Source organism: Chlamydotis macqueenii, chromosome 2 (assembly GCF_036417535.1).
Source record: "Chlamydotis macqueenii isolate bChlMac1 chromosome 2, bChlMac1.mat, whole genome shotgun sequence".
Taxonomy (NCBI): Eukaryota; Metazoa; Chordata; class Aves; order Otidiformes; family Otididae; genus Chlamydotis; species Chlamydotis macqueenii.
The window spans coordinates 554,893-581,737 of record NC_141557.1 but is presented as its reverse complement, the minus strand read 5'-3'; the positions used below and the strand labels follow the sequence as shown (position 1 = coordinate 581,737).

Here is a 26,845-nt window from a genome sequence, read left to right as displayed (position 1 = left end):
TGGGGGGGGTCTGGGCTGCCCCACGGCTCCCCCAGCCCCAACTGGGGTGATTTGGGGGGGGGGGGGGTCAGGGTCTGGGCTGCCACACGGCTCCCCCAGCCCCAACTGGGGTGATTTTGGGGGGTTTGGGGTGATTTTGGGGGGGTCTGGGCTGCCACACGGCTCCCCCAGCCCCAACTGGGGTGATTTTGGGGGGTTTGGGGTGATTTTGGGGGGGTCTGGGCTGCCACACGGCTCCCCCAGCCCCAAGGCGGGTGATATGGTGGGGGGGTGGGGGAATCTGGGTCCCCCCAGGCCCAGTTGTGATTTTGGGGGGGGTCTGGGCCCCCGCAGCCCCAACTGTGGTGCTTTTGGGGGGGGTCTGGGCTGCCCCACGCCCCCCGCAGCCCCAACTGGGGTGATTTTTTGGGAGGGCCGAAGCCTGGGGGGAGCTTTGCCAAGGAGCCAAACCCGCGTGGGGCGCGGGATTTCACGTACCCGGAACAAACCGTACAGAAAGCGCGGGCAGAGACGCCCCCAGCCCCCCCAAACTCCGGGACCCCCCCCAAAACACCCCACGCCGCATCCCCTGGGGCTGGGGCCGCTGATGGGGAAGCGGAGGCGGCAGAGCCCCCGGCTCCTCGCTCCCGGAACGCTGCAGCGCGGGGTCGTTTCCAGAATTAATTCCCATTTCCCACTGAAGTATTAAAAAAAAATAATAATAATTAAAAAAAAAAAAAACCCCAAACCAGGAGCTTTACAAGTTGTGTTTTACTGCTCTGTACACAATCATCTCAAACATAGCATTTTTAAAAAATTCTTCCAAATTTCCCACAGTTTTTCGCGACGCGAGCGTCCCCGTGCGCGGCTGGGCTGTAAATCCGTGACCGGTGAGAAGGCACTGCGGAGCCGAGCGCTCCCGGGATTCAGGGGGAGGGAAAAATTAAAAATTTCGGTTCCCCCAACGCCCGCGGAGCCGGGATTCTCGTCTTCCTCCGGGGGGGGAAAAGCCGTGGCGGGAGGAGGAACCCTCCGGCTTCTCCGTGGAGGCGTCTTCCGTAGGGAACGCCTCGCCGGGACGGGCGCGGCTTGGCCGAGCTCTTTCCTCGGGGGGCTGGGGCCGTTTTTGGGGACCGCTCCCCGCTCTGGAGGTTTCCAGAGGTGAAACTGGAGGTCGCGGGGGGGCGCAGACTGGTTGTGTCCCCCCCCCCCCGGGCATTCACCCCTTAAAATTGGGGACGGGGGGCCGCTCCGAGGTCACCCGCTCCCGGCGGGACGGCGGCGAGGGCCAACGCCTGCGGTGCGGGGAAGGGCAGGTAAGAAACGGGGGGGCCAGGGGGGAGGGAGGGGGAGGATGGAGGGATGAAGGCTGCTCTCCACCCGGGATGGACGGACGCGGCGAGGGGAGGCACCAGTAAGGGTGACGGGGGCTGGAGGGGCTTTGGGGACAAACGGGGGCTGGATGTGACTGGGCCCCCAGGACAAAGAGCTGAGGAACGGGCAGGAGGAGGCTGGACCCCCCCCCCCCAAAAAACTGCTGAGTCAGCGCCCAGCCTCAAAGCACCCACCCTGCCAGAGCCACCCGTGGGTGCCAGAGACCCTGGTGCTGTCCCACCGCCTCCTCCAGCCCCGTCGTCCTCCCAGTTGTGGCTCTGGGACAACTGGGAAGCCCCCCCTCCGCCACCCCGATCCTTCTCAGCCGCTCCCCGCAAGCGGCGTCTCCCCCCGGGACCCCCTCGGCAGTGGATACAGATTTTGGGGGGGAAAAAAAAACCAAAAAAAAAAACCTAAGTGTGTATTTACAACGGCGTGTAAAATACAGCCCGCAGCACCCCCAGACTGCCCAGGGCGGGCACTGGATCGGCACTGGGGGGATAAACGGGATCCGCGTGCCCCCCGCCGCCTCCCTCGGGACCCCCCCGGCAACGCCGGGGGTCGGGGCTGCGGCGCGGCCGGCGTCCGTCAGCACCGCGGCGTGGGCGGCTTCTCCTGCGGGTGCGGAGCTGGAAGGGTTGGACAAGAGCGACAAAGAGGTTTAAATAATTCACATTGTGGTCAACTTCATTCAAAACCAGGGAGGAAGAGGAGGAGGAGGAGGAGGAGGAGAGCAGTCACAACGGGGCCACCATGTGCAAAACCGTAAACCAGGCGGGGGGGTGCGGCCGGCAGCCCCCCCCCCCCGGCCTCCATCCCCGCGTGGGCCGGCAAAAACCACCCCGGGGTCCTCCACCGCGGCGAGAGGGCCACGGGCCGCGCGCCAGCGGCCGCTCGGAGCCCTTAACGAGGACGGGAGGGTAATTAAACCTGACCGAGCTCCGAAAACCTCGCCGGGCGGCGGGGGTCTCCGCGGGAGCCGGCTGGCGCTCAGGAGGAGTCGCGGTCCATGCTGCACCCCAGCGCTTCGATGTCGTTGCTGATGTGGGAGATCATGCGGTCCCACTCGTCCTCCTCCGACGGGACGGACTGCTCGTCCGAGCTGCCGGCAGCGCCGTTGCCGTTGGTGGTGGAGTTGGAGGTGGTGCTGAGCGTCCTCCTGTACCTCCCGAAACTGTCCGTGATGATGCCGCGGCCGTCCTTCACCCCGATGGTCTCCAGGAAGTTCTCAAAGTGTTGGCTGTCCTTCTCGGGGATGAAGGGGCGAAGACCTGGACCGGGGGCAGAAAACACGAGGGCGAAAGCGTCAGCGCCACGGCGCGCTTCCTGCGGCACAGGGACGGATTTCCACCGGGATTTGCTCAGCTGCCTGAAATTCCCCGCGGCTGCCGAACCTTTGGGAGGGGCCCGGCGGCCGAATCCGGCTGCGCCGTCGCACCCGGCTCCCCAGAACGGCGCGGGGCTGGGCGGAGGAGCCCGTTTCGGGGGGACAGGAAGCACTGGGGTGTCCAGCTCGCGGCTGCGTCTCCCGCCTCACCCCCTGGGAACCGCAGCAGCCGCCCGCCGAGGCCAGAATTCTGCTCAAGTGGGATTTTTCCAAGCACTGCCGATTCCTCGCTGAAGTTTGGGGAGAAGTTTGCCGCTCCTCACCCCTCTCTCCCTGGCCAAACCCCCGGGGAGCAGCCGGTGCTCAGCCCAGCTCCGCACCCCCGGGCCGGGAAAAGCAAGGTGGATCTGCTTTTCGGCGACGCGCGGCCAGGACAGAGTCACCTTCCCAGCACGGGGACGCCGCCCTTGCGCCGGCTTCGGCACCGGCGACGTGAAAAGCGAGCGGGCTGCGTGCACAGCGCTGAAAGAAAACGCCTTTGTGCTGGCGGAGGCGCCCGGCCGCGCCGCTGGATCCGCGGGACAAAGGAAAGAGACGGCGGGAGAGCTCAGAGCCGCCCCGCCGGCGAGCAACGCCCCAGCTTGGCTTTTAAGAGGGTGAAAACACAAAGCACGGCTTTCCCGTGACGAGAGGCATCTCCGTTTCGGTCCCTGCGCTATCCAAAACCCCCCAGCGCGGGCTCAGCGCCCAGGTCGGGCCCCCGTGCTCCTGCCCCGCAAACTCTCGTGCTTTTTTCTGATAAAGCCCAAGCAAGGAGTTGGAGCAGCAGGGATTTGAGGAGCCCTCGAGGATCTCTGCCCCCTTTTACCGGGGGGGACTGAAAGGATCCCGCTCCCTGCCAGGGCGCGCAGCTCCTCGGTGACAGCGGGAGCAGAGCGACGCCAGCTCTGGCCCTCCGGTCGCTCACGGCCGCGAACGCGCGGCGGCCGGCGCTCACCTAAGAGCAGGAACTTCCTGCTGTCGCCGTAGAGCTGCTTCAGGTTGATGCAGAACTCGTGGATCGAAGCCCCGTTGCGGTACTCGTGCAGGAGCATTGCGAACTGCTGGATCTCTTGGGAGGAGAGCTTCGTGCGGAGCTGCGGAAGAGAAGCGCGCCGCAAGCGTCACTGATATATATTTTTTTTTTTTAGGAGGATGGGAAGCCTGGGAAGGGTGTGTGCCATGAAAGGGGAGAAGGAGGTGGAGGTGAGCCCATGTTTGGATCCCGGGAAGCCTCCACGCACCACGAAGAGGAGGATGGGATGTTCCTACACCAGGATGGGCTCACCTGCACGCCAAGGTGACAACCCCAAATCCCAAGGGCACGTGAACACCCTAAAGGGGGAAAAAAACAACCCCTCCTGCACCCCGAGGCCGCCTACCGTCATCATGTAGTCCTGGAGCAGCTCTGTGGCCGTGGTGCTCAGCTCGCTCTCGCTGACCGTCTTAACGTGCGGAGACTGTTGCGTGGAGAAGGAAGAGGGGGAGTTGTCGCCTGCTTCCAAGGTTTCCGCAAAGGAACTGCAAAGCAAACGGAGCGTGAGGCCTCCAGAGCTCCTCGGGCTCCTTCTGCAGCGCGGCTGCGGCGCGGGAGAGGCACGTGGAGCCGCTCTCTCCGCTCCCGAGGGCGTCTGAAGGCTCCCACAGCACGGAGGACTTCATACTGGTTTGGTGAGCCACCGAAACTGGGCAAGTATCCCCTCCAGCTGCTTTTTAATTTTGGAAAAGTGTCGGGGAAAGTCCCGAACCACTTTATTTTGGCGTTACAAGTGAAATTTTCAAAGAGCATCAGTCGATTTTAAACAACCCATTTGTGTGACAGGCTTTCAGCCCACAAATGCTGAAATGGTTTCAGCGGTCACCGCTTCAGGAGGGAAAAGGTTCCAAAAGAAAGGGTTTTGGGGAAAACACTTCCCCCAGCCCCAGCGGGGCTCGGCCAGGGCAAAGCAGCCGGGCGAGCGCCGCAGCCCCGCTTTGCTGACGCAGGGCACCGCGCGCACGTTGCGTACGTGACTCTCTGGAAACCCGCGGCGGCAGAACAATCCAGCCGCGGCCGCCGCGGAGGCGGGAGCACCAGGGAAACCACCGGCTGATGTTTCAGCCAGACTGGGCAAGAGCTTTTCGATGTGCAGACGGCAGCGGTTCCCGCTCCGGGGGGTTTAAAGCCGGCAGCGAGGCGGCACTAACGAGCCGGAGTGCTGAGCGAGCTGAGCGTTCAGTGTTTCACTTACAAAGTGCTTGCTTCCATTTCATAAGATTCCTTCACGTCCACTTTTGTCGAAGAGTCATCTGCAAGGGAAATACTTGAGACATGGAGTGCGAGAGGCAGAGACGCGGTGCTTTTCCCACTCGTGACCCGCAAACGCCGATTTCTGGCCCAGCCGGAAGCTCGGAGGCTGGGGCTGAGATGGAGCCGAGCGGCGCGGCGTCAGGACCGGATACGGACTCAGCGGAGACGCAGAGGGACCACGCACCGGTTTATTAAGCGCTTCCACCCACCATGAACAGAAAAGTAAGGGGTATGGGGAACAAGGACGCTGGCTGATGTCCCGCAGCCCAGCTGGGGAATCACCTGCAGGCAGGAGACAGCGCTCGTGCCCTTCCAACTCGCACACAACCAAAGCAGAGGAAGGATTTGGGGTTTGGTTTTTTTTTTTTTTTCCCCAAACACTCTACAGCAGGGAAGCCACCAGGCTGGCTCTGACCTCGGAGGGTGGCAGAAAAGAGGTGACAGACACGGGCGAGGATGTGGAGAGATCCTCAAATGGGCCCAGGGACCTACCGCTGTGTAAGGACATGTGCCGCGTGGGCGTGGACGCCCCGTCGAATATTGCTCTGTCCAAGAAGTCTATCGTGGACTCGGTGTAAACGATCTGGAAGACTTGGCTGAGAAGCGAGCACAGCTCCTCGGCGGTCACCTGGGGAAGGAGCAGAGAAGGGCTGAAGACGCCGCAGTGGCCTTTCTCTCGGGTGGGCGCGCCGTGCGGGGCAGCAGCGTGCTGTTATTTGGAAGGGTGTCGTCCTCCCAGCGAGGAGAGGGAACCCGCTCGTCCAAAATCCAGGATGCCGCCCGACCCGCAGGCTTTCCAGGGCTGGAAGTGACAAAGCTCAAGTCTCGGTGCTGCTTCCCGCTGTCCCCTGGGCTTGGAGACGTGCTCCCCGGACCTATCGCCCCTCATCGCCCTCCCGCAGAAGCATCCCAGCCCTCTTCAACCACCCAGTTCCAACCAGTAGGAGATGGGATGCTCCGTCATCAACTCACGACTATTAATTGGCGCCCAGGTTTAACGCCAGTGCTCTGTCCTACTCCCAGTTCGGCTTCCTGGGATTCTGGCTACAGAACCTACATCCCAAAGAGGTGCAGACATCCCGGAGAGCATGAGTTCAAAACAACGTCAGCAAAATTCCACTGCGAAGACAAAGGGTCCCTGCTGCAGAAGTAGGAGCACGCAGGCCGAGATCAAAATCTCCAGATCCGGCTACCGGATGAAACAAATTCCCAGGTCAGCACTGGGAAAACGCCCCAGTTAGCAAAATCCCGTTGTGGGAGGGATTGGGTTGTCTCCACCGACCTCCTGCCGCTGGAGAAAGCTCTGGGTGGCAGGCGCCACCACCAAGGCAAAACCGCCTCCTGATACCCTCTCGTGCCCGAATCGGGCCCCGGGGTGGGGCAGGGCCCGGGTTTCCTCCCCCAGGCAGCACCTCACGCCCAGCCCACGCCCCGCAGCCTTAAAAACCGGGCCTACGTGTGCCACCCAACCTACGGCCAGGTAAGAGCCCGACATCTGACAGAGGGGACGCTCAGCGACAGCGGGACGAGGCCACCTTGGCCTCGCGGCTCGCCGCCGTCACCCTGACAGGTTGTGGCCACGCCGGTCTAAGAGCCAAAAAACCTCCCAGTGATCCCAGTCCCCGCGTCATCGCCATCGCAGAGCGGCCCTGGAGGCGACGCCAAGGTGGGATGGGATTTTAATGGAGTCTTTTTTTTTTTTTTTGCGTCTTACTTTGTTTTCCGTAGCCAGGACCACCAAGCAACAGGCTTCGACGGGCACCACGCCGCTCTCGGACAGCGAGCCTGACGTGAGGGCTTTGGAGCTCTCGGCGCAGAGGCTCTGGCTTGGGGAGATCCCAGGGTCCTGAGCTGAGGAAGAGAGGAGTCGTGACGGGAAGCTCGAGGCAGGGAGAGAAAACCAAGGGGTCCTCGTGCCGCAGGCTGCCCGCAGGGAGAGCAAAGCGCCCAGGCAGGAGAGCAGAGGGTCCGGCAGCCGGGAGAAAACGCCCCGGAGCTGGGAGCCCGGGAACTCCACCTGAAGGCCGTGCAGGGCCAAGGCCTTTGAACGAAAAGCGATAATTCAGCGCGGGTTTCTGACAACTCTCTAAGTCACCGGCTCCACTTCCAGGGCTTAGCCAGCCGCAGAAATCCATCGGCAGAATTACGCCGTCTGAGCCACCCACTCGTTTATTCCAGAGCCTGCCCTTGGCCGTCACGGGGTTTGTAATCCTCTAAGTCGCTCTCATTACATCTCCTAAGGAGCTCAGTGCTCCCTAGACGCTCCAGCCCAAAACCGGGCGGCTCTGACACACGCAGAGCTGCCGGGGACAGATTCAAGGCCGTCCCCAGGCATTAGAAGAAGCGAGGCGTGGTGGAAGTGGTGGGTATCACCGGGGTTACTCGACGCGGGCACTGAGACACCCAGCAGCGCGATGAAACCCTCCCAGCAACCCGCACACGGGCTGCGAAGAGCAGGGCGGGTCCCACGCGCGAGGACCGGGCTGGAGGAGCTGCCTCTGCCTGCTCTCCTTGCTGACGTTCACAGAGGAGCCCCCAAACTTCATCTCCAGACCCCACCCAGCCCAGCTCCAACGTCCTTTAACCCTCCCAGCGTGCTCGCTCTTCCCCGAGAAGAAATTTTTTACACTGAGGGTGGTGGAGCAGTGGCACGGGTTGCCCAGAGAGGCGGTGGGTGCCCCATCCCTGGAAACATCCCAGGCCAGGTTGGCCGGGGCTCTGAGCGACCTGATCCGGTTGGAGATGTCCCTGACGGCTTTAACAGCACCTTTCCACCCAAACCATTCCACGATTCTGTGAAGGAACCCGATTATTCTGGTCTGCTGTCACCCAGCGTTGCCTTCGTCCTGTTTCTGGGCAAACACCGGCCACAACCTACCTGTTTTCAGCACAACCAGGTGAGAGGAGTCATCTCGGATGTAGGAGACGGAGGCGATGTCGTGGATGGGAACCCTGAGGATGAGATCTTCTCCATCCCTCCACACCAGCTTGATGTTGTAGGCAGAGAGGCTGATGACGGCGTCGTGTTCTTGGGTCAGCTGCCCTGGGAGCTGGTGTGCTCGCTGAAAGAAACGTGTTGGCACAGATTTGCCGAGCCGTTTCCCCTTCGGTATCGTCCGGTAACGGGCTTCCCTCCCACAGGACAGAGGACGCGAGTCAGAGCAGGACTCAGCCCCCAGGAAGCTCCGTAATTCTTTTTTATTTTATTTTATTTTATTTTTTTTTCCCACAGAGACCACACGGAGCGGGTCACTCAACAGGCCGAGCGCTCACCTTGGCGTTATCAATCAAATGCAGGATTTCGGTGCGGCTGGAGGGATTCAGGTACCCTGGGATGGACGTCAGTTGACCTAAATACTGGAAAAAGAAGAACCAAAGGGTTACCACGGCACGTCCACACTGAGGATGCCTCTGAACGCGCCACAAGAGGCACCACCGACGCGGAGCAAAGGGCTGGTGGCCCAGGCCCCGCTGCAGGAGCTGCTAAACGCCCCTAAATATGGAAGATCTCTCGCACCTTCGCGTTACATGCGAGCCCCGGCGTGGCGGGCGTTACCTTCACTTCCTTCTCGATGTAGTCGTTCAGCAGCACGTCCGGCTCGACGCGGTCAGGCAGGGACACCACCACCGTATGGAGAGGCCGTCTCTCCGTAACCTTCTCCTGGGCTTTTTTATCCCGGCCTTTTTCGCCCTTCAGGAAGACTCGTTTGAAAGGAGACACTATGCCAGGCTGCGGAGAGAGAGGGAAACGCCGGGGCGTTGGGGTTAAAGGCGAGAGAGGGAGATTTGGGACAATTTTTTTATTTCACGCAAGCGTTTGCAGCGAGCAACTCAACAAAGAACCGCAAAAGGAAAAGGCGGAGACGCTGCAAATTCGTCTGAGGTCTCGGGGGAGCCCCAAAAACGCGAGTACCCGACGCAGGAGACGGCTTCCCTGGGAAAAATCCCCAAGTCTTGGTGGTTCCCAAACCACCGAGCGCTAGGTTTGGAAAACACGGAGCCAAGGCGAGCCTGGTCGGCAGCAGCGTGCACTCACGGGCTCCCAGCTATAGAGGGAGCATCGCCACCGTCCTTCCACCGCGGCCACGGCCCGGAACGCCGCATGCCCCACGGCGGATCCCCACCGAGCTCCGCAGCAGTCTGTCCTACGGCTAAACCACCGGGAGCGGGCACAAACGTCACCAATTCCACGTTTAGCAGCCCAAAAATGGATGCAGGAAGAAGAGAGATGGAAGCTAGAGCGAAATGAATCGGAATTGTGTACTGGGACGGGAAAGCGGGATGGAAAAGCTCCTGGTTGAACGGTATTTAGCAGCTCCCAGGGTGAGCCAGGCACCACAAGGACGTTGGGGACAGCCCAGCCCCGAAAAAACCGTCCCGTGGAGCCGGGACGTAAAAATAGAGCAAGTTTGTAGGACAAAAGGGACCGAAAACGCAGCTCCGCGATGCCGGCCTCGTGAAACAGCTCTGCCTTCGCAGCAGCAGGCGCGGCACCGCCGAGCGCTGCGCATTTGAGGGGCAGCATCCTTGCCCTGAGCTGGGCTCCCGAAACGGAGCATCGCCCCGCAACCCAGCTGGCTCCTGCCGAGGGGCCGGGAAACCGTTCCCGGCTCCAGAAAGAGGAAAATCCTGACAGAACCAGGTCTCTCTGCCAGGACCCGAGCGCAGGGCTCCGCTCCCGCTCTGCCACCCCAACTAGGAGGGCGTTTGACCCCCGAACCTGGGCCGCCGCTGGCAAAAGGTCTCGTTCCACCAGCACCTTTTAGGAACCCAAAGCAGAAATCTGCCGTCGGGGTCAGGGCTGCAGCGCAACGGTCCCCTGGACGCGCCCCCCTCCACCATCCCAGGTCTGATGGCTCCAGCCTGGTCCGCCTCTATGCCGAGGCTGGCGGATCTGGCCCAATCCGTACGGAGTAAACCAGAAAAAGCTCTCATTTTTCCCTCGAGGATGCAGCCAGCCGCCGTAGGGCCGGGAGGACGCTGCGACGGGACCATCGTTCCCCACCGTCCCACGTCCCCGAGTCCCAGGCTCGCCTTGAGAGAGGATTTGAGGAGCCCAGATCCAAGGCGGAGGCATCACCCAGCGTGACGCAACGTGGAACAGCAGCTTCTGCATTTCTGGGAGCCGACCTAAAACCAGCACCTACCTCGTTCTCCATGGAAACAACCCGGCTACAGAGAGCAGAACCAAACCGTGCCGGCGCGGAGCCGCGGGTGGCTTCACCGAAAGCACCTCCCGGGGGGAACGGAGCTGCTACCTTCGTCTTGGGGGCTTCCGAAGCTCGCGGCCCGCGCCGAAGGGCTGGCAACCGCGTGAGCTTTCATTCGCCTGCCGGGCCGTGGCCAGGAAGTGCGATAACCACAGTTTCCTTCTGTTACGCACAGCAAGAGCGACGAAATAAGTTGTTGGTTGAGAACCGGCGAGGTTTGGCAGCAGCGGGGCCGGGCGCGTGGCAAGGGGCAGAAGCCCCTTTCCCAAAGCTCCGTCCTATTCCCAGAGCTCCCGCCTCCTGCGCCCCTGAATCCCTGGAAACTCCCCAGAAGCCTTCGCCGCCGCACCCTGGATGGAAACATCCCCACCTCACGGGAGTTTTCAACCCTGGTTTCTCCTCTGAGTTTCAGAGCTGCTTTGTTCTCCGAGGTCCAACCCACACGTACTGAGACCATGGGCTGGAGAATTTTTTTAGGGCCCGTGTTTCGAGCCCTTAAGTTTCACGGGAGAAAAGCAAAGCGTGGAAATGAAGTGAAGAGCTCCCTGCCTGAGCCAGGGCCTCCTGGGAGGCACTTCGGGAGGGCACGAAGTGCGGGAGCGAGCCTTGCTGGGCTCCAACGTGAGCCCAAGAAGCGGGCTCAGGGGACTAACGAAACGAAGCCGCTAATTTCGCAGGCGGACAATCAAATTTAAAAGGCAAAGGCGGTGATTTCCCCAGTGCAATCCATCCGCGGAGCGGAGGCAAGGAGGAGGTCGGCTGGAGGAGAGCCGCTCGGTTGGACAGGAACGCTGTCGAGGAAGCGGGGTGCAGGGTGCCCCACCAACTTCCCCCAAAAACCCACCACGGCCAGGCTGCGTGGCTCTGGTGGGTACCAGGGAGCGGTGCCACCAGGCTCCGGGGACGATCCTGGCCAGGGCCAGCTCTTCCTCGGATTCGGTGGCCCAGGCAGAAGAGGTCCCCTCAGCCAAGCCGCCAGCTGCTGCTCCGGGGGCTGCAAATTCAACGGGAACGGGACAAATAGTCAGGAAAAAGCCTGTGAGACAAGATCTTTATTACTCCGGCTGGAGCATCGGGGGTTTTTGGAGAATTCCTTGGGCTGCTTTCACGCGGAGCCCAGCCGCTGTTACCCACCCGAAAAAACCAGTGAGGTCTTGGAGAGCCCCTGTAACTACGCTCAGCGCTTTGAGCCGAACACAAAGGAGCAAGCGCATCCCTCTCGTTAGCGGCGGAAACAGCTTCTTAATCCCCTCGAGTGGCTTAGCTCTAACGCGAATCTGCAAGGCTAATTTTCCCCCAGCACATCCGCACGGAGATTACGGGAGCCCAGGCTCCCAGCAGCCACCCAGCGGTGCTGCTGGCCGGCACGCTGCGCGTCCCCGGGGCCAGCCCGCGTCCCCAGACCAGTTATCGCGTTCCTGACGGGACGCGGGGCGCGCTGGCCTAGGGTCAAGCACCCCGGCAGCGTCCCGGGACCGGGCTGCGATTCCGGGCGGATCAGAAAGCCAAACTGGAGCGCACCGACGAGGCGAAGGCCGGGCTCGGCTGCCGAAGCATCTGCGCAAAGGGAGCAGGTGATCCGGCAGCGGGTGGAATCATCAAACCGAGCCCAAAGGGGCTCCGGGTTGGCTCACTGCCAGCGGAGGACACGAGGAAACGAAGCGAAGGAGCAGGGCGGCGCGCGTGGAAGGACAAGGAGTCACGGGAGGTGACTCAGGAACGGGCTGCAGATCTTTCCCAGCCCGGGATTTCCCCACGCTCCATCCTCAACAGCCAGGTCTGTACGGCAGCAGCACGGGTTCCGGGGTGGAGAGGCTCGGCCAGGAGCGCGGGGGGCCAGGACTTCACCCGGCTGCGCTTGGAGATCTCCAAGGATGGAGAACCTGTGGCCTCTAGGGCCGCCTGTCCAGTGCTTGGCCATCCTCACACCACAGAAAGTCGATCGTGCGGGAACACAAGTCCCGGCGGTTGGGTTTGCGCCTGGAACCTCCTGTCCTGATCCCAGGTCCTCCTCCTCTTCCTCCCTCCCCCTACGAGATGTTACATCCATTAATCAGACCCCCTTGAGTCTTCTCCAGGCTGAACAGGCCCAGCTCTCTCCGCCCTTCCTCATACAAGAGATGCTCCAGGCCCTTCACCGGATCCACTCCAGTACATCCCCATCTCTGGTACTGGGAGCCCAGTGCTCCAGGGGATCACCTCCTGCGCCCAAGCAGTCAGCGGCCATCCCTGCCACAGGGATGTGTCGCTGGCTCACGTTCACCTCGGTGCCCACCAAGATCTTCTCTGGGCACGGACCGGAACAAGGCAAGAGGACTTGACCTTTCCTAGACCATCCAGTCCCCGGAATTAGGTTTATTTCGACTTGGCCAGTGAAGTTCTTCCCAAAGAAGACGCCTACACAGTTGAACTCGCAGCAGGAGGAGATTGCTCCCGCCGTCGCTATGTGGAGGACTGAACCACGCTGGAGATTGCCTTTGACGGCCATCTACAACCACAACATCTGAGTGAAAGCCCCAAATCCGCACTCCGCAAGCGGCTCGGCGACGCGCGCGGCAAAGCCAAGCGGTTTTGCAGTTGTTTGGCCAGCAGCGGGGTTCTGAGCAGGGATGGGAGGCTGCTCCGGTGCTGCTCCACGTTTAACTTCATCGAGGAACGTCGTTTGGTGCTGACGTGTGCAGCAGGAACACTGCTTTCGGTAAGATGGGATGGTCCCCACCACCCCAGGACCCCCAAATTGTACCCTTCACGCCCCACCTGGAGAGCCCAGCAGCTCCGCAGGAGCCATGGAGCCAGCTTGGGAAGCCCCTCAAAGCTCCACGTGAAGACCACCCATGGGACAGGTTCCCACCCACGGGACGTGGCCCTTGCTGCTTCCTCCTCGTCTCGCTGCCGGGTTCAGAGCGTCACCACCGGCTGGCAACCTTTTTATTGTGCTTTCCTGCCGTTTTTGTCCGCAGGAAGCATTTGACGAGGTGACAAACTGGCGTCGGAGGACTTATCCGCCCGGGAGGCGCAGTGAGACGAGGGTTCAACCCCGACCTCGGCACGGCGACATCGTCGCAGAAGGGCTGCGCCCCTCCGCACGACGCTATCCGGGTGCTAAGATGTTAAATCCAACCATTTTTGGAGGGATTGCTTTTTGAAGCTGAGAGCTGAGAGCAGCTTCAGCTTTTTATCAGCTTTAGCAGAACGCCGCGGCGAGGACTGAGGAGGGGAGCTCTGGGTAAGTCGAAAATTAACCGAGCCCCAAGCTGCGGGCAGGCTGCCAAGGCTGGACGTCACCCTCACGAGCTCCTGCCCCTCCAAAAAACCACGGTCACGGCCGAAGACCCTTCCTCCTTGGCACCGGGAGGGCAGCGAAGGCAGCCCCGCAACGCCCGCGCCCAAACACGGCGCGCGGGCACCGCAAAGCGCCCTTGGCGTCGTCTCACCACGCGGAGCCCGGTGCCAGGATGAGGTTGTTGGAGTGAGAGACGTTGCAGGCCCAGCCACGGCCTCGCCGGCGGCACAGGCTGCCGGAACGGCGCTTCGGCGTTCAGCTGCATCGCTCAGGTGCTCAGCCACAGCTTTGCGCGTGGAGAGAGGGATAAAAAACACACCGAGGTGATTTCCAACGTGAGCAGAGCGCACTCCGTCGTCGGAGCGTCATGGGAGAGGGACGCAGCTCTTCCTGCGTCTTAGAGCCCAGACTGGTTTGGGGGGGAAGGGCCCGTTACAGCCCACCCAGCCCAACCCCCTGCACGGAGCAGGGACATCTCCAACCGGATCAGGTTGCTCAGAGCCCCGGCCAACCTGGCCTGGAATGTTTCCAGGGATGGGGCATCCACCGCCTCTCTGGGCAAGCTGGGACAGTGCCCCACCACCCTCAGCGTAAAAAACTTCTCCCTTACATCCGGTCTGAACCTGCTCCCTCTGTCTGAAACCCACCACCCTCGTCCTGTCACAGCAGGCCCTGCTGAAGAGTCTCTCCCACCTTCCCTGCAGCCCCCTTTGGGCACCGGGAGCCGCTCTCAGCTCTCCCCGGAGCCTCCTCTGCTCCAGGCTGAGCAGCCCCAGCTCTCCCAGCCTTCTCCTCAGGGCTGCTCCCCATCCATTCCCCCCCAGCCTGGATTTGTGCTGGGATTGCCCCCACCCACGGGCAGGACCTTGCCCTTGGCCTGGTTGAACTCCGTGAGGTTGGCACGGGCCCCCCTCTCCAGCCTGGCCAGGTCCCTCTGGATGCCATCCCTCCCCTGCAGCGCATTGTCGTCGGTGAGCTTGCTGAGGGTGCCGCACGTTCTCTCTTGCTGAAGAGCCATCTTAGACAACTCCTCTCCCGGGCCCAGCAGAGGCAGCAACGCTCGGCTTTGCGCGAGGTCGCATCGCAGTTTCAAACGGCTGCAAGATCTCACCACCAGTTGCAGCGGTGTCCCCTCCTCTCCCCGAGGAGCCGAACATCTGAGACCACAACCCGAGGCGCCGAGGGTCAGGAGAAGAGGGATTCAGCTCAGGTCCTTCGACACGGGGGCTGCAGCTCCGCTGGCAAGTTCTCTGCTGCACAGGTGAGGAACCAGATGGAAGCAGCTTTGCGCTCGCTGGGGCGGGAGGAAGGGTTTTGGTCCCTCCTCACCCCACCCCGCGGGTGGCTCTCCAGCCCCGTTCGCCCCGTATCGGCCGCCGTCCCCTCCCAACCCTGGCCGCTTTCCTCACAGCCCCCTCTCTCCCAGACCATCTGACCAGCGTGTAGGGAAGCCTCCGGAGGCGATCCCGCCTCCCCGCCCAGCCGTTTTCCGCTGGGACAGCCGCTCCAGGCCCTCAGGCGGCTCCACAGGACCTGCGGCTCAGGACGCAAGGCAGCAGTTAGCACAAAACCCACACACAAACCAGGCTCGGCTCCACGTTTTCACGTTTCGGATCGCCCTGCCAGCTCCGCCGGGCTCCAGCCTCCCCGCCAGGCTTTTCCTCTCAGGCAAGAGGAAAGGAATTTTCCCCGGCTATTTTTAGCAGAGCCTCGTTCCTCCTCCCGAAGAAATTCCTACAACCCAGCTCAGCCCTCCAGCCACGGCTCTCATCTCGGGCTGCGCAGCCCAGCCGGGCTGAGCCGATGTGTCTGGAGCAAGAGGCCGGAGGCAGGGAGGCGTGGGAGGGAAGGGAAGGCAAGGCAGCGGTGCGGTCTCTGACTAAGCTCTCCTCTAGGAGCAGTACTTCCTAAGCCGGGCTTTAGCCCAGGCTGGCCCGTATTGCAGGACGAGCAGCTCAGGATCTCATGAAATAACGGCTCCTGGGCGCGATTTAATCTCCAGCCGCCTCCTCCTCCCACTTTCAGGACTTCACATCTGCACCCTGGACAAAAGTTAAGCCCAGCTTAAGTTCCAAGCTAAATTTAAGCACTGCAGGTAAGAGGTAAGAAGCAGATACCTTCCTGCCCAGATGGTTCAGACCCAGCACACCCTCACTGCCTCTCCCCCTCTGATTTATGTTGATAGTGAGGGGTCTCAGCGGTGGGAAACAGCCTTCCGCCGGCACCCACGGCACCCGGGACCGGCTACGCCTTTCGTCTCCAGCGCTTACTGGCATGTGTGGGGGAAAAGGGCGGTGGAATCAGCTTCTCTGCAGCCTTATCGGCACCTGGGAGGGAGAGTTACTGCCCCCGAGGAGGAGGCTGCCGACGCCCATCCCCAAAGCCTCGAGGTTTGCCAGCCAGAACACCTCTCTCAGCTCCCACCATTTTTGCGCCTCCACGCGTTCCGCGCCGGCATCGGCCCAGCTCCCGCGAGCACCGCGAGAATTCCAAGGAGCCCAAATCCCGACACGAAGAACGCACGCTCGCAGCTTACGCACCCACGAGCTTTTCTTTCCCTCTGGGACACAGACGGCACACAGCGCAGGGGACACGAAGCGACCTCCGTCTTCCCTTCCCGTGAAAACAGAGCATCCGGGGGGAGCCCCCAAAGCCAGGACCACTCTGGGATAACGATCGACAACTCAGAGCACGGAGGAGAACCGGAGTTGCTAGCCCAGTCGTCCCAGCGTCTCCCGCAACACCCAGAGCAGGAGTTAACTTCAGCCTGGGCGCAGAGGACTTCTCCTTCGCCTCCAAAGCTTTCGGCTGGCACAGCACGCTCATCCCACCTCAGCTCCTGGCTTCACTTCACTGGGTTCGCAGCGCGGAAACCAACGGCACCCTGGGCTGCACCCCCAGCAGCGCGGGCAGGGGGCGAGGGAGGGGATTCTGCCCCTCTGCTCCGCTCTGGTGAGACCCCCCTGCAGCGCTGCGTCCAGCTCTGGAGCCCCCAACGCCAGAAGGCCGTGGAGCTGCTGGAGAGGGTCCAGAGGAGGCCACGCAGATGCTGGGAGGGCTGGATGCCCCATCCCTGGAAACATTCCAGGCCAGGTTGGCCGGGGCTGTGAGCGACCTGATCCGGTTGGAGATGTCCCTGCTCCGTGCAGGGGGGTTGGGCTGGGTGGGCTGTAACAGGCCCTTCCCGCCCAAACTGTTCTGGGATTCTGTCTCCCAAGTCCCTTTCTGTGCTTACCCCCCCAGCAGCGTAACACCAGTCCCTTCCAGTGCTGACCCAGTACGAGCTGGCCAAGCAGACTTCTCTCAACCAAAGCAAAGGTACGAGGCTCTGAAGCCCACCCCCGAAAGCGTAGGTCATGCTGCTAGATGTGGACAGCTAAGCCAACTTCAGGGCTTCCCCGCCTTTGTTTTGCAGCTTTGTTAGTTAGTAAAAGAATTTCCTTATTAAAAAGAGGAAACGGCCGCCTTTCCTGGTTTCATCTGGGATGCGAAGCCTCTCTCCTCGGAAGTGTTTTCCACACACCCATTACTCGTGTCGCTCTTGGGTGCGAGTGTTCGGCGCTCCACGTCCTTTCCTTGCAGGAATCAAAAGTCCAGGCCTCGTTAGCACTGCACTAGAGGGGTTAATTAGTGTCATCAGGGTCACCTGCATCACTCAGGGCTGCCCGCACAGACCCGGAAGGGCTTTGGGGCAACCTGGGTTTGCATGCAGGCCGGAGAGAGCCAAGGCGTCACAGAGACCTGGGTACGGCGGTGGTGGGCTGGGAGAAGGAGATGTGGCTACTGGGGGTGTCCCAGCACTGGGAGGAGATGTCTGGGGCTGAGGGACACCAGTGTGTGGCAGTGGGTGCTGGTGGAGGGCAGGAGCTGCACGCTGCTCAACAACCGTGGCTTGTGTTCCTCTGAAATGCTACTGCCATGGAGTCACGGAATGGCCTGGGTGGGACGGGACCGGTAACGGCCACCCAGCCCAACGCCAACAAGGCTTCCCCAGCTCGGGGACACGCGTCGGACAGCAGGGCCTGAGCCGCCCGAGTCCCGGAGCTCCTTCTCCTTCATCCGAGTCCCACCCTGGTTTAAATCCCGGTTCTGGTTCCAAGGCTCCGCCAGACGCGCAGAGGGGACCTGCCGAGCTGCGCCGAGCGTGCCCGCAGAACACCTCCTGGTGCCGTCGGCCCGTCATCGCCTCTCTCCCAACAGCCACCAGTGCCAAGCCGCGATCTCCCTCCTCAGTCGGAAGCTGGTGCTTCTCCGCTGGAGGTACCGCTCCGGGCACCGGGACACCACAGCACGGAGATACGCAACAACCAGGTAACATTCTCGGGTTTGGAGGGGAGGATCATGAAGCGTCATTGGAAAGAAGAGAAATGGAACAAAGTCACCCAAAAGCTAACGATGAGAGGGCTGGGGCACCTCTGCTGTGAGGCCGGGCTGGGAGAGCTGGGGCTGTTCAGCCTGGAGCAGAGGAGGCTCCGGGGAGAGCTGAGAGCGGCTCCCGGTGCCCAAAGGGGGCTGCAGGGAAGGTGGGGAGAGACTCTTCAGCAGGGCCTGCTGGGACAGGACGGGGGTGGTGGGTTTAAACTGGAAGAGAGTAGGTTTAGACTGGATTTAAGGAGGAAATTCTTCACTGTGAGGGTGGTGGAGCAGTGTCCCAGGTTGCCCAGAGAGGCGGTGGATGCCCCATCCCTGGAAACATTCCAGGCCAGGTTGGCCGGGGCTCTGAGCAACCTGATCCGGTTGGAGACGTCCCTGCTCCGTGCAGGGGGTCGGGCTGGGTGGGCTGTAACGGGCCCTTCGCACCCAAACCAGTCTGGGACTCTGTGACTAGCAGGAGAGATCGCCAGAGAAGCCATCAGACAGCAGCGCCCAGCAGCACGGGAACGCAAGGCCTCACGCTGGCGTTGGCTGGGCACCGTGAGCCACAGCTGCCATCGCAGCGCTGGCACCCAGCGTAAACCAGGCAAAGGAAAACTTCCCAGGGATCGGCTTCACTGCCTGGCATCCCCGTCTGAAACGCGGTTTGTGAGACCGCTCCCACGCAGCGGCGCTCCTCGCTGCGAAGCGGCACCTCCCGCTGTATTTTTAGCGCCTTATCCGCGGTCGGTGAAGCCGGACTGGAACGCTGCCCCGGGAGCGGGCTGCCGCGGGGTGGGGGACGGATCAGGGCTCTGCCCAGTGCCAGCGCGCCGGAAATACGGAAACTGCTCAAGTTCACGGCATTCCCCGGCCTAACGAGGCACCACCGCATCCTGGAGTGCTACCCCCACACGGCTGCGGGCTTTTCCCAGCACAGCACCTCTGAAAAATAAACCGTCACCCCCTTTCTGGATGTTACACACGGAACAGGAGACGTCAGAGGCTCCAGCGCTGCTCCCCAGCCGGGGCCGCAGGGATCCCTCACGCTTTTATGGGGGGCTGGAACCAGACTGCGTTGGCTCAGGGCTTCACGGCAGGCACGCGAGCGCAGGAAAAATCTGCTTTACGTTAAGCGCTGCTGCAGGATCCGTCCTCTCCCACGCCGGCCTCGGCGGCAAAGCAGGAGCAGGGGGTACGGCGACGTCACCAGAGGCCGAAGGTCCAAGCGGGACCACAGCTTCCAGGGTTACGAAGCCTTAATCCCAGCCAACGCAGGGCCCGCGGTGACGCGGGTCACGGCCAGCCGGAAGCGGTCGGGATGCTGCTGCGACTCCCAGGCAGAGCCTTGCCCTTCCCATTTCAGGGAACTCGCCACCAGTCACAGGCGTTATTCGGGACACAAGGATGCACGGGAAAAGGGAGGAGCTGGGAGCGAGGCAGAGCGGGTCAGGATCAGAACGCCTTTGCGGTGGAGTGGACGTCAGACCCCAGGAACCTGCACTGGGCAGCACTGGTTGTCGGGAAAAGGGCCACCAGCGAGGGGGCAACGTTCACTGGAAACGTCAGTTACACAGGGGTAGAAACGAGGACAAGAAGAGAAGATTCCGGGTTTGTCTGCGGCCAAGCAGCCGGGCACGATCCAGAGCCAGGAGACAGCACGCTCCCGCCAAACTCTCACCCGCTTCCAGCCGGGAACACACCACGTTTCCTGGAATCACCACCCCAGCGCCAAGCTCCGATGCGCCCATCTCCCGGGGACGGGGGAGGAGCGGGAAAGGCAGGAAGGCGCTCAAGAAGGAGATAAATCGACCGAGCCTCCTTCGGCACGGATGAGCCGCGGCCCGAGGAGCCGCGGGGCAGCACGGCGGATGCATTTCTAACGCTGAGAGATGCCCAGCTCCCGCCTCTCCCAGTTCAGGACCGGGGAAGCCACGCCATCCTGAGCGGAGCCCAAGGACGACGGAGCCAGGCTGCTGCCCAACAGCATCGCAGACGCAGCACGGCCCTGTTCCAAACTGGGGAGGTATCCCTGTTCCCAGCCCGCCAGTGCCTGCTGACTGGCCCTTACTGGTTTTAGGGACAGCCTCCCTCACTGGGAGGCCCTGACAGCAGGCCCTCTTATCTAAGGGCCGCGCGCCGGAGGAAAGGGCTGTCCCGCTCCCAGCCGGGAACGCGCCAGGCGGTGCAGGAAGCCGACTCCTGGAGCCAGCGCCACGGAACGGGCAGGAGCGGGGCTGTCCCTCCCAGCAGCCTCACTGCCCTCGGCCGCAGAAATGTCAGGCGTCCTGCGTTCAAGCGACCTCGCAAGCCTCCAGCACCCCTGTTTTGGGGATCTGCGTTGTGTTTGAGACACCCCCGGGCTTCCTCCCCAGCCCCCCAGGCCTGGAGCAGCTGCACGGCGCTGCAGCCGCGCAGCTACTGAACTCACGTTCCACGTGAGCAGCAAGCTGGAAAACCCACCGCACCCTGGGCTGCACCCCCCGCAGCGCGGGCAGGGGGCGAGGGAGGGGATTCTGGTGAGACCCTCCTGCAGCGCTGCGTCCAGCTCTGGAGCCCCCAACACCAGAAGGCCGTGGAGCTGCTGGAGAGGGTCCAGAGGAGGCCACGCAGATGCTGAGAGGGCTGGATGCCCCATCCCTGGAAACATCCCAGGCCAGGTTGGCCGGGGCTCTGAGCGACCTGATCCGGTTGGAGATGTCCCTGCTCCGTGCGGGGGGTTGGGCTGGGTGGGCTGTAACGGGCCCTTCGTACCCAAACCAGTCTGGGATTCTATGAACACGCAGAATGATCCCACCTGCCACGAGATGCACAAGGTCATCCGGGTACGAGCAGCGCGGCAAGGACAACCCTCCTGTAGCCCTCGAACCGCACTCCTCACGGCGAGCTCCTCCTGAGCAAGCACCACGTGAGGTGTGCTCCAAACCCACCCACGCCACAGCTCCGCGCCCATCCACAGCCGCTCTTGCCCTCGGCCAGGAGACGCAGACCTTGGTCCAGGAGAGGGGCTGCTGGAGACGTCCCACGCCAGTTACCACCACCACCTGAGGCCCCAGGGCTGGAAGAGGTCACCCACCACGCGAGGCGAGAGCCCCACCAGCATCGCAGACCCCCGGGAGAGGTGGGAGCAAAGCTCCCTGCTGCAAGGCAACACCAAGACACTTTTTTCCAGGCTCCTCCAGTCCCTCATGACACCACCGGGTCTCCAAGTAGGAGATCATGAGGCTAAAACGCCCTACGAGGAGACAGACTCACGCTCAGGTTCAGTTGGGCGAGCCTCAACTTCCACAGGCCTTCAGAAGCACAAGCACAGCTGCGTGGCACCGCGGGTCCACCCGGCCCATCCCAGCCTTGGCGCCAAGGCTTAGCAGCAGCAAGAGGAAGACGCCGCCGCCCAGAGCGGGGCACAAACCCGCCCCGTTTGAGGCCAGCACAGCAGAGCGCCAGCTCCCCCGTCCCTCTCCACCCCAGCCAGCTCTTACCCCACATTTCCCCCCCTCTCAAGCCTAAACCCAAGACTGATCCCACCTCCATTCCGCCTCTGCTCCTCGTATTCCTGATTTTTGGCTTCCTCTGGAAGCAGGAGGAAGCACCGAGAAGAGCAGAGCAGCTCCCAGCTTGTAACCGGGCGGAGCGAGGACAGGATTGTCCGGGTGAGCAGCAGCGGTTCAAAGCACAGCGGCTGCGAAAACCCAGTCTAGCGGGTCAGCCGGCTTCCCCGCGAAGGCTCGGATCCCGAGACGGCTCCCAAAATGAAAAGCCCGTTTCCCAACCCGGAGGCCATCCCTTCGGAAGGAGCAGGGCTGGGAAATTGACTCTCCGGCGGAGATTTTAAGTGCGATGAGGGAAGCGCCGGGTTGCACTCGGGAGTTTTCCCAAGCTCCGTCTGAAACGGCGGCGGGATTTGCGCCCGCTCCGAGCATCCAGCGGCTATGTCAGCCCAGGGACAAGGGACACGCCAGGAACGGAGGATTTCAGCTGTTTAACCACCACCTCGCTTCCCCCCAGGAGCTTCTCCGCTCTCCACCCCCTCCCACAAACACCAGCGCTGAACACGGCCCCGCTGCCCAAGCCCTGGGGCGCAGGGCGAAGCACGCTGCGGGGTTACAAGCCGAGATTTGGCAGGCGTTCCCCGATGATCTGCGCAAGAAGGAATTGCCGGAGGGGCCGATATCCTCAAAGTGAGCCGGCGTTTCGAACCACGAACCGGCTGGAGATCGGCTTCGCGAGGGAGATCCGGCGCCCGCCGAGGCGGCTGCCCTAGGAGGCCTCACGCTTCGGGCGGAAGCGGCTCAATTCGCCGCGAGGAAGAGGCGAAGCGAGCCGACATCAAACCCAGGGCAGATCCGAGCTGGAAAAGTCAGGAATTTTACACCACCCACAGAGAGTTGGTTTGGGAAAACCACGCGAGCGCTTTGCGCTGGGTCACCTGCGGGAGCCTGGCAGCCATCCGAGATTTGAGACGTTGTAGGAGCCGCCACGGCGGACGCCGGCGGGAAAAATCCCCTCTACAGGCAAATAAAAACCAGGAGATCTGCCTCCGTCCTCCCTCCGCCCCTTCTCCTCCCAGGAAGGAGCGTGCCAGGAACGTCCATCCTCGCCCGGGGCTCCCAGGCACGAGAGTGACCGTTCTCCAGCGCCGGGCAGGTTCCCACGGCGCCGGCAAGTGCCGAGGAAGCCGCGCGGCACGGCCGGAGCCAACACGTTCCGAATCAACGCGTCCCTCCGCGTGATGTAGTCAGGAACAGGTTGTTCGACCCCAAAGCTGTCTGAGACACCGCTCTCACGGCTACAGCCAAAAGCAGGTTGGATGCTCTCCGCGGCGCCGCATTCCGGCTGGGATAACCCCGTTGGCCGGGGAACGGGAGCACCCGCGGGGCCTCAGCGCGCTCCTCGTCCGTGGGGAGACAGGAAAGGGGAACTGGGGGGCCGGAGTGGGCAGCTCTGGGGTCCGCAGGACGTAAGAGATGGGCACAGGCGGGAGCGGGCCCGGGGAAAGCGCTGCGAGGAAGGTTTGGGGAGCAGAGCGTCTGCCGCAGGAGGAGAGGCGGGATCATCCGGCCTGGAGAAGAGGAGGTTGAGGGGATCACAGCAACGCGCACGAGGATCCGGGACAGGAGAGAACACAGACTCTTCCCAGTGACAGGACACGAGGGAACTGGCGCAAACTGGAACGCAGCAAAGCCCTTTCATCACTCCCAGTCTCTATACTTCAGCCAAGCGTCACTTCCAGCCCTGCTGTCACCGCCTACCGCAAAAATCGGGATTTACTTCCACCCAGACCACCCCGCGGTTACCCGCGGCCCCAGCGGCGAGCGTCTGGAGCCGATTCTCCCGGAAAGCAGGCGCAGGAGCCACCCAGACGAAGAGTTTCCCTTCCCACCTGCGCTGCCGATCCTGCCGCGCCACAGCCGGGTCAGCGGGCATCGCAACGGGAGGCCGGGGGTTCTGCTTCCCGGGAAACCTGTGCGGTAACTCCAGAAAAAAACCCACCCGCGTATTCCAATATTTCTCATTCTGCGAGTGTTCTGATCGCTTCCAACCAGAGTTTCAGCAGGAGACTCTGCTGCCACCTTCCGAGACCGCCGTTACTGCGGGTGCCCCCAAAACGACTGAAAACAGCTCGTTTCCCCCCCAGTTATGTCACCAAACCAAAGGAAGGTGACTTTTTATTTTTTTTTGGCAGAGAAGGAGCCAATCTCCCCACTCGGGGAGGGCTGCTCCCAGCAAACAGCCCGGCCTCAGCCTCCAGCTTGCACGCTGCCTCCCACACAACGTACAAAAATAGGTTAAAGCGAGAGAAACTGGAGCAGCTCCTTCGCAGCCAGAGCTTGCTGACCTTACGGCACAGCAGTCCCGCCCACAGCCGACTTGATAAAGTGACATAAAATGATATAAAGCAGGCACACGCGTACACAGCGATCCCAGTTCGGCACCACAACCTGCAGACGACGCAGCCCCAGCGCCGTTACAGAACGCGATTTAAGGCGCCGACCGTTTGCCTCACTCGCAGCCCGGGGAGAGAAGCAGAAGGGTCAATCAGCCCGTGACGGATGTCAGGGCACGGGCAGAGCAGCGGGAGCGGATGGGTGCAGGGGCTGAGCACGGGGGAGCGCCTGGAAGGCGGCGAGGCCACGGCAGCTCTCCCCCCAGGCCCTACGTTCGCAGGGAAAAGAAGTTTTTTTCAGTGAAGGAAGCGAAGCCCCAGCCCTCGGAGCAGGCAGACGGACGGGGAGACGCTCGGCTGGGACAGGGCCAAGCCTGAAGCCATCGCGGGGAGGGCGACGAGCCGAGAGCGGCTGCACCCACCCCCGAGAGGTGTTCGGGCCCACGGGCCGCCGAGGGTCACAGAGGGCCCGGCCCGCAGCAGCCCACGGGACGGGGCACCCCGGGGGGGAGGGAGGGCCCCCTCTCCCGGGGACAGCCCCAGGGCGGCCCCGCAGCGGCGAGGAGCCCCGCGGCCGGCCCGTTCTCACCTTCTTGCCTTTCTTGCCCTCCTCCTCCATGTCTCCGGCGGCGGCGGCGGCGGCCTGGGCCCCCCCCGGGGCATCCCCGCAGCGGCCGTGCTCGCCGGGGGCCTGGGTGCGCGGCGGGGCCCAGCAGCCCGGTTTCAGTGCCCGGCGGCGGCCATAGCCCCGCCCGGGGCCCGGTTCCTCCCCCCCGCGGCCCGAGGAGCCGCCTCAGAGGCACCCACAACTTTTCAATCCTGCCGCCATCTTGGGCGGCGGCTTCCCGGCGTGCACCGCGCCCCGCCCGCCGTCCGGAGGACTGACGTCAGTCCTCCCGCCCGCGCGGCGGGGAGCCGCACGGCGCATGCGCCAAGGCAACCCGCCGGGGCGATAAGTCCCTCCCGGCCGCCTTAGCCCCGCCCATCGCTCCCAGCCACGCCCGTCTCTCCTAGCCATGCCTCTTATTGGCCCGCTCAACACTCCCAGCCACGCCCATCGCTCTTAGCCACGCCTCGTATTGGCCCGCCCATCTCTCTGGCCACGCCCACACAACTGGGCGCGGGCCTGCGCCGCGACAATGCTGGCGCGCATGCGCATACCCCTCTCGACTCCCTCCCCGCCGCCAGGTGGCGCTGTTCCCGCGGTGTCCGGCCCTCAGCCATGGCGGCGGCGGCGGCGGCAGCGGCGGGGAGGGGATGGCGGCGAGGCCCGGCGCCATCCGCCGCCATCCGCCGCCATCCGCCGCCATCCGCGGCCGGGGCCGCTCCCGCGGAGCGAGGGAGGAGCGGGGGATCGGCGGGGGTGAGGCGATTGCTCGCTCTCCGGGCCCCGCCGCCGTCATGTGCGGTGTGGCGCGGTGCATGCTGGGAAAGGTAGTCCGCCGTGGGCCGCGTGGGGATCACCGGGCTGGGGGGGGGGGGGGTGTGTCCCGGGGAGGGGGGTCGTGTCCCGGGGGGGGGGGGGGCTTACCGCGCCGTGGGGGGGCTCCGTGTCCCCGGGGGGGTCGTGTCCCAGGGGGAGGGGGGGCTTACCGCGCCGTGGGGGGGCTCCGTGTCCCGGGGGGAGCGGGACTCACCGGGCCGTGGGGGGGTTTTGTGTCCCGGGGGGGGTCGTGTCCCGGGGGGGGGGGGCTTACGGGGCCGTGGGGGGGCTCCGTGTCCCCGGGGGGGGGTCGTGTCCCAGGGGGAGGGGGGGCTCACCGGCCGTGGGGGGGTTTTGTGTCCCGGGGGGGGGTCGTGTCCCGGGGGGGGGGGGGCTTACGGGGCCGTGCGGGGGCTCCGTGTCCCGGGGGGAGGGGGCTCACCGGGCCGTGGGGGGGGTGCGTGCCCCGTGGGCCCGTCCGTGCCCGCTCCCCCATGTCCCCCCGCCCCCCACCAGCAAGCCTCCAGCGTGGGGGGCGCCTGGCGTGGCCCCCCCATTCCTCCAGCGCTTGCCAGAGCAGCCGCGGGACGGTTTGAGGCCTCCCCCCGCCCTCTCCGGGGGGGGGTTATAGACACCCCGCACACCCCCCCCGCGCGTCCCGGGGGGGCGCCCCGCAGCCCTGGGGCACGGCCCCGCCGCCGCTCAGGCCGCTCTCTCCCTCTCCGCTTCCCAGGCTCCCGCTCCGAGCACCCGCGGGGACGCAGGAAGGCGCCGGGAGCCAGGAGGTGCGTTCGAGGGGAGCGCTGGGGGTTGTGCTCCGCGCGCTCCCCCCCCCGCGCCCCGCCGCCGCCGGAATGGGAAAATCGAGGAATCGTTTCGGTGGGAAAAGAGCTTTGGGATCCTCGAGTCCAGTTCCACCAGTACCCCGCGCCCCGCGGCTGCTCGGGCCCGGCCGTCCCGCCGCTTTTGTGCCCGGCGGAGCGTTTGCCCGGTTTTTCCGGGAGAATCCTGAGGGAAAGGGGCCGAGAGGCTTCGCTGCGGCGCGGGCGGGCGACGCTGGCGCCGTTCGCGCTCCCGCTGAGCCGCTCGCCGAGTAACCGGCGCTGCCCCGCCTCCCGCAGCCCCCAAATCTCGCCGGGGGGACAGCCGCGGGGCGCGTTCGGCGACGCCGTGGCCCGCCAGGTCGTCCCGTCTCGGGACCGCAAGCCTCCAGCGTGGGGGGCGCCTGGCGTGGCCCCCCCATTCCTCCAGCGCTTGCCAGAGCAGCCGCGGGACGGTTTGAGGCCTCCCCCCGCCCTCTCCGGGGGGGGGTTATAGACACCCCGCACACCCCCCCGCGCGTCCCGGGGGGCCCGGGGTGACCCACGCTCCCCTGCGACGTCAGAACGGCCTCCAAAATTTTTACTTTTTTTCCTTCAGTTTAGGTGAAAATCTGGTAGATGACCCGTTTTTGGCAAATCCAGCAGGAAAACAAAATGGCGGCCCTTCCGGAAAAGCTCGCCGCGCTCCTTGCTGGCTGGGTAAGGAGGGGCGCCGGTCGCCGGGAACGACGATTTATTAAAAACGGAACCGGGAACACCGGCGAGCGCGGTTTTGCCGCCGTCGCCGCGGGGTTCGGACCCCGCGGTCGTCGTGACGATCGCCGCAGCGGCGGGAGGTGACGAGGAGAGCGCGGGCGCG

The 26,845-nt window shown here is 63.6% G+C and overlaps 1 protein-coding gene, 1 long non-coding RNA gene and 2 other non-coding genes across 4 annotated transcripts; 3 read left to right on the top strand and 1 right to left on the bottom strand.

Moving 5' to 3' along the window:
* Positions 1 to 1,760: 1,760 nt before the first annotated feature.
* Positions 1,761 to 24,579, bottom strand: CCM2 (CCM2 scaffold protein). The gene is made up of 10 exons (XM_086742164.1): positions 24,332 to 24,579; positions 8,566 to 8,739; positions 8,283 to 8,366; positions 7,888 to 8,071; positions 6,724 to 6,860; positions 5,502 to 5,637; positions 4,951 to 5,008; positions 4,102 to 4,240; positions 3,678 to 3,816; positions 1,761 to 2,624 (listed from the first exon to the last, which is right to left on the bottom strand). Exons 1-10 carry the CDS (start codon positions 24,359 to 24,361, stop codon positions 2,344 to 2,346), a joined length of 1,362 nt encoding a protein of 453 aa, XP_086598290.1. The 5' UTR covers positions 24,362 to 24,579; the 3' UTR covers positions 1,761 to 2,343.
* A 378-nt stretch (positions 24,580 to 24,957) lies between these two features.
* On the top strand, positions 24,958 to 26,741 carry LOC147601556 (uncharacterized). The gene is made up of 3 exons (XR_015257774.1): positions 24,958 to 25,176; positions 25,899 to 25,950; positions 26,590 to 26,741. It is a non-coding gene; the product is annotated as an uncharacterized LOC147601556 (long non-coding RNA).
* On the top strand, positions 25,679 to 25,811 carry LOC147601558 (small nucleolar RNA SNORA9). Its single transcript, XR_015257952.1, has one exon. It is a non-coding gene; the product is annotated as a small nucleolar RNA SNORA9 (small nucleolar RNA).
* LOC147601557 (small nucleolar RNA SNORA9) lies at positions 26,365 to 26,497 on the top strand. The gene has a single exon (XR_015257953.1). It is a non-coding gene; the product is annotated as a small nucleolar RNA SNORA9 (small nucleolar RNA).
* Positions 26,742 to 26,845: the final 104 nt, after the last annotated feature.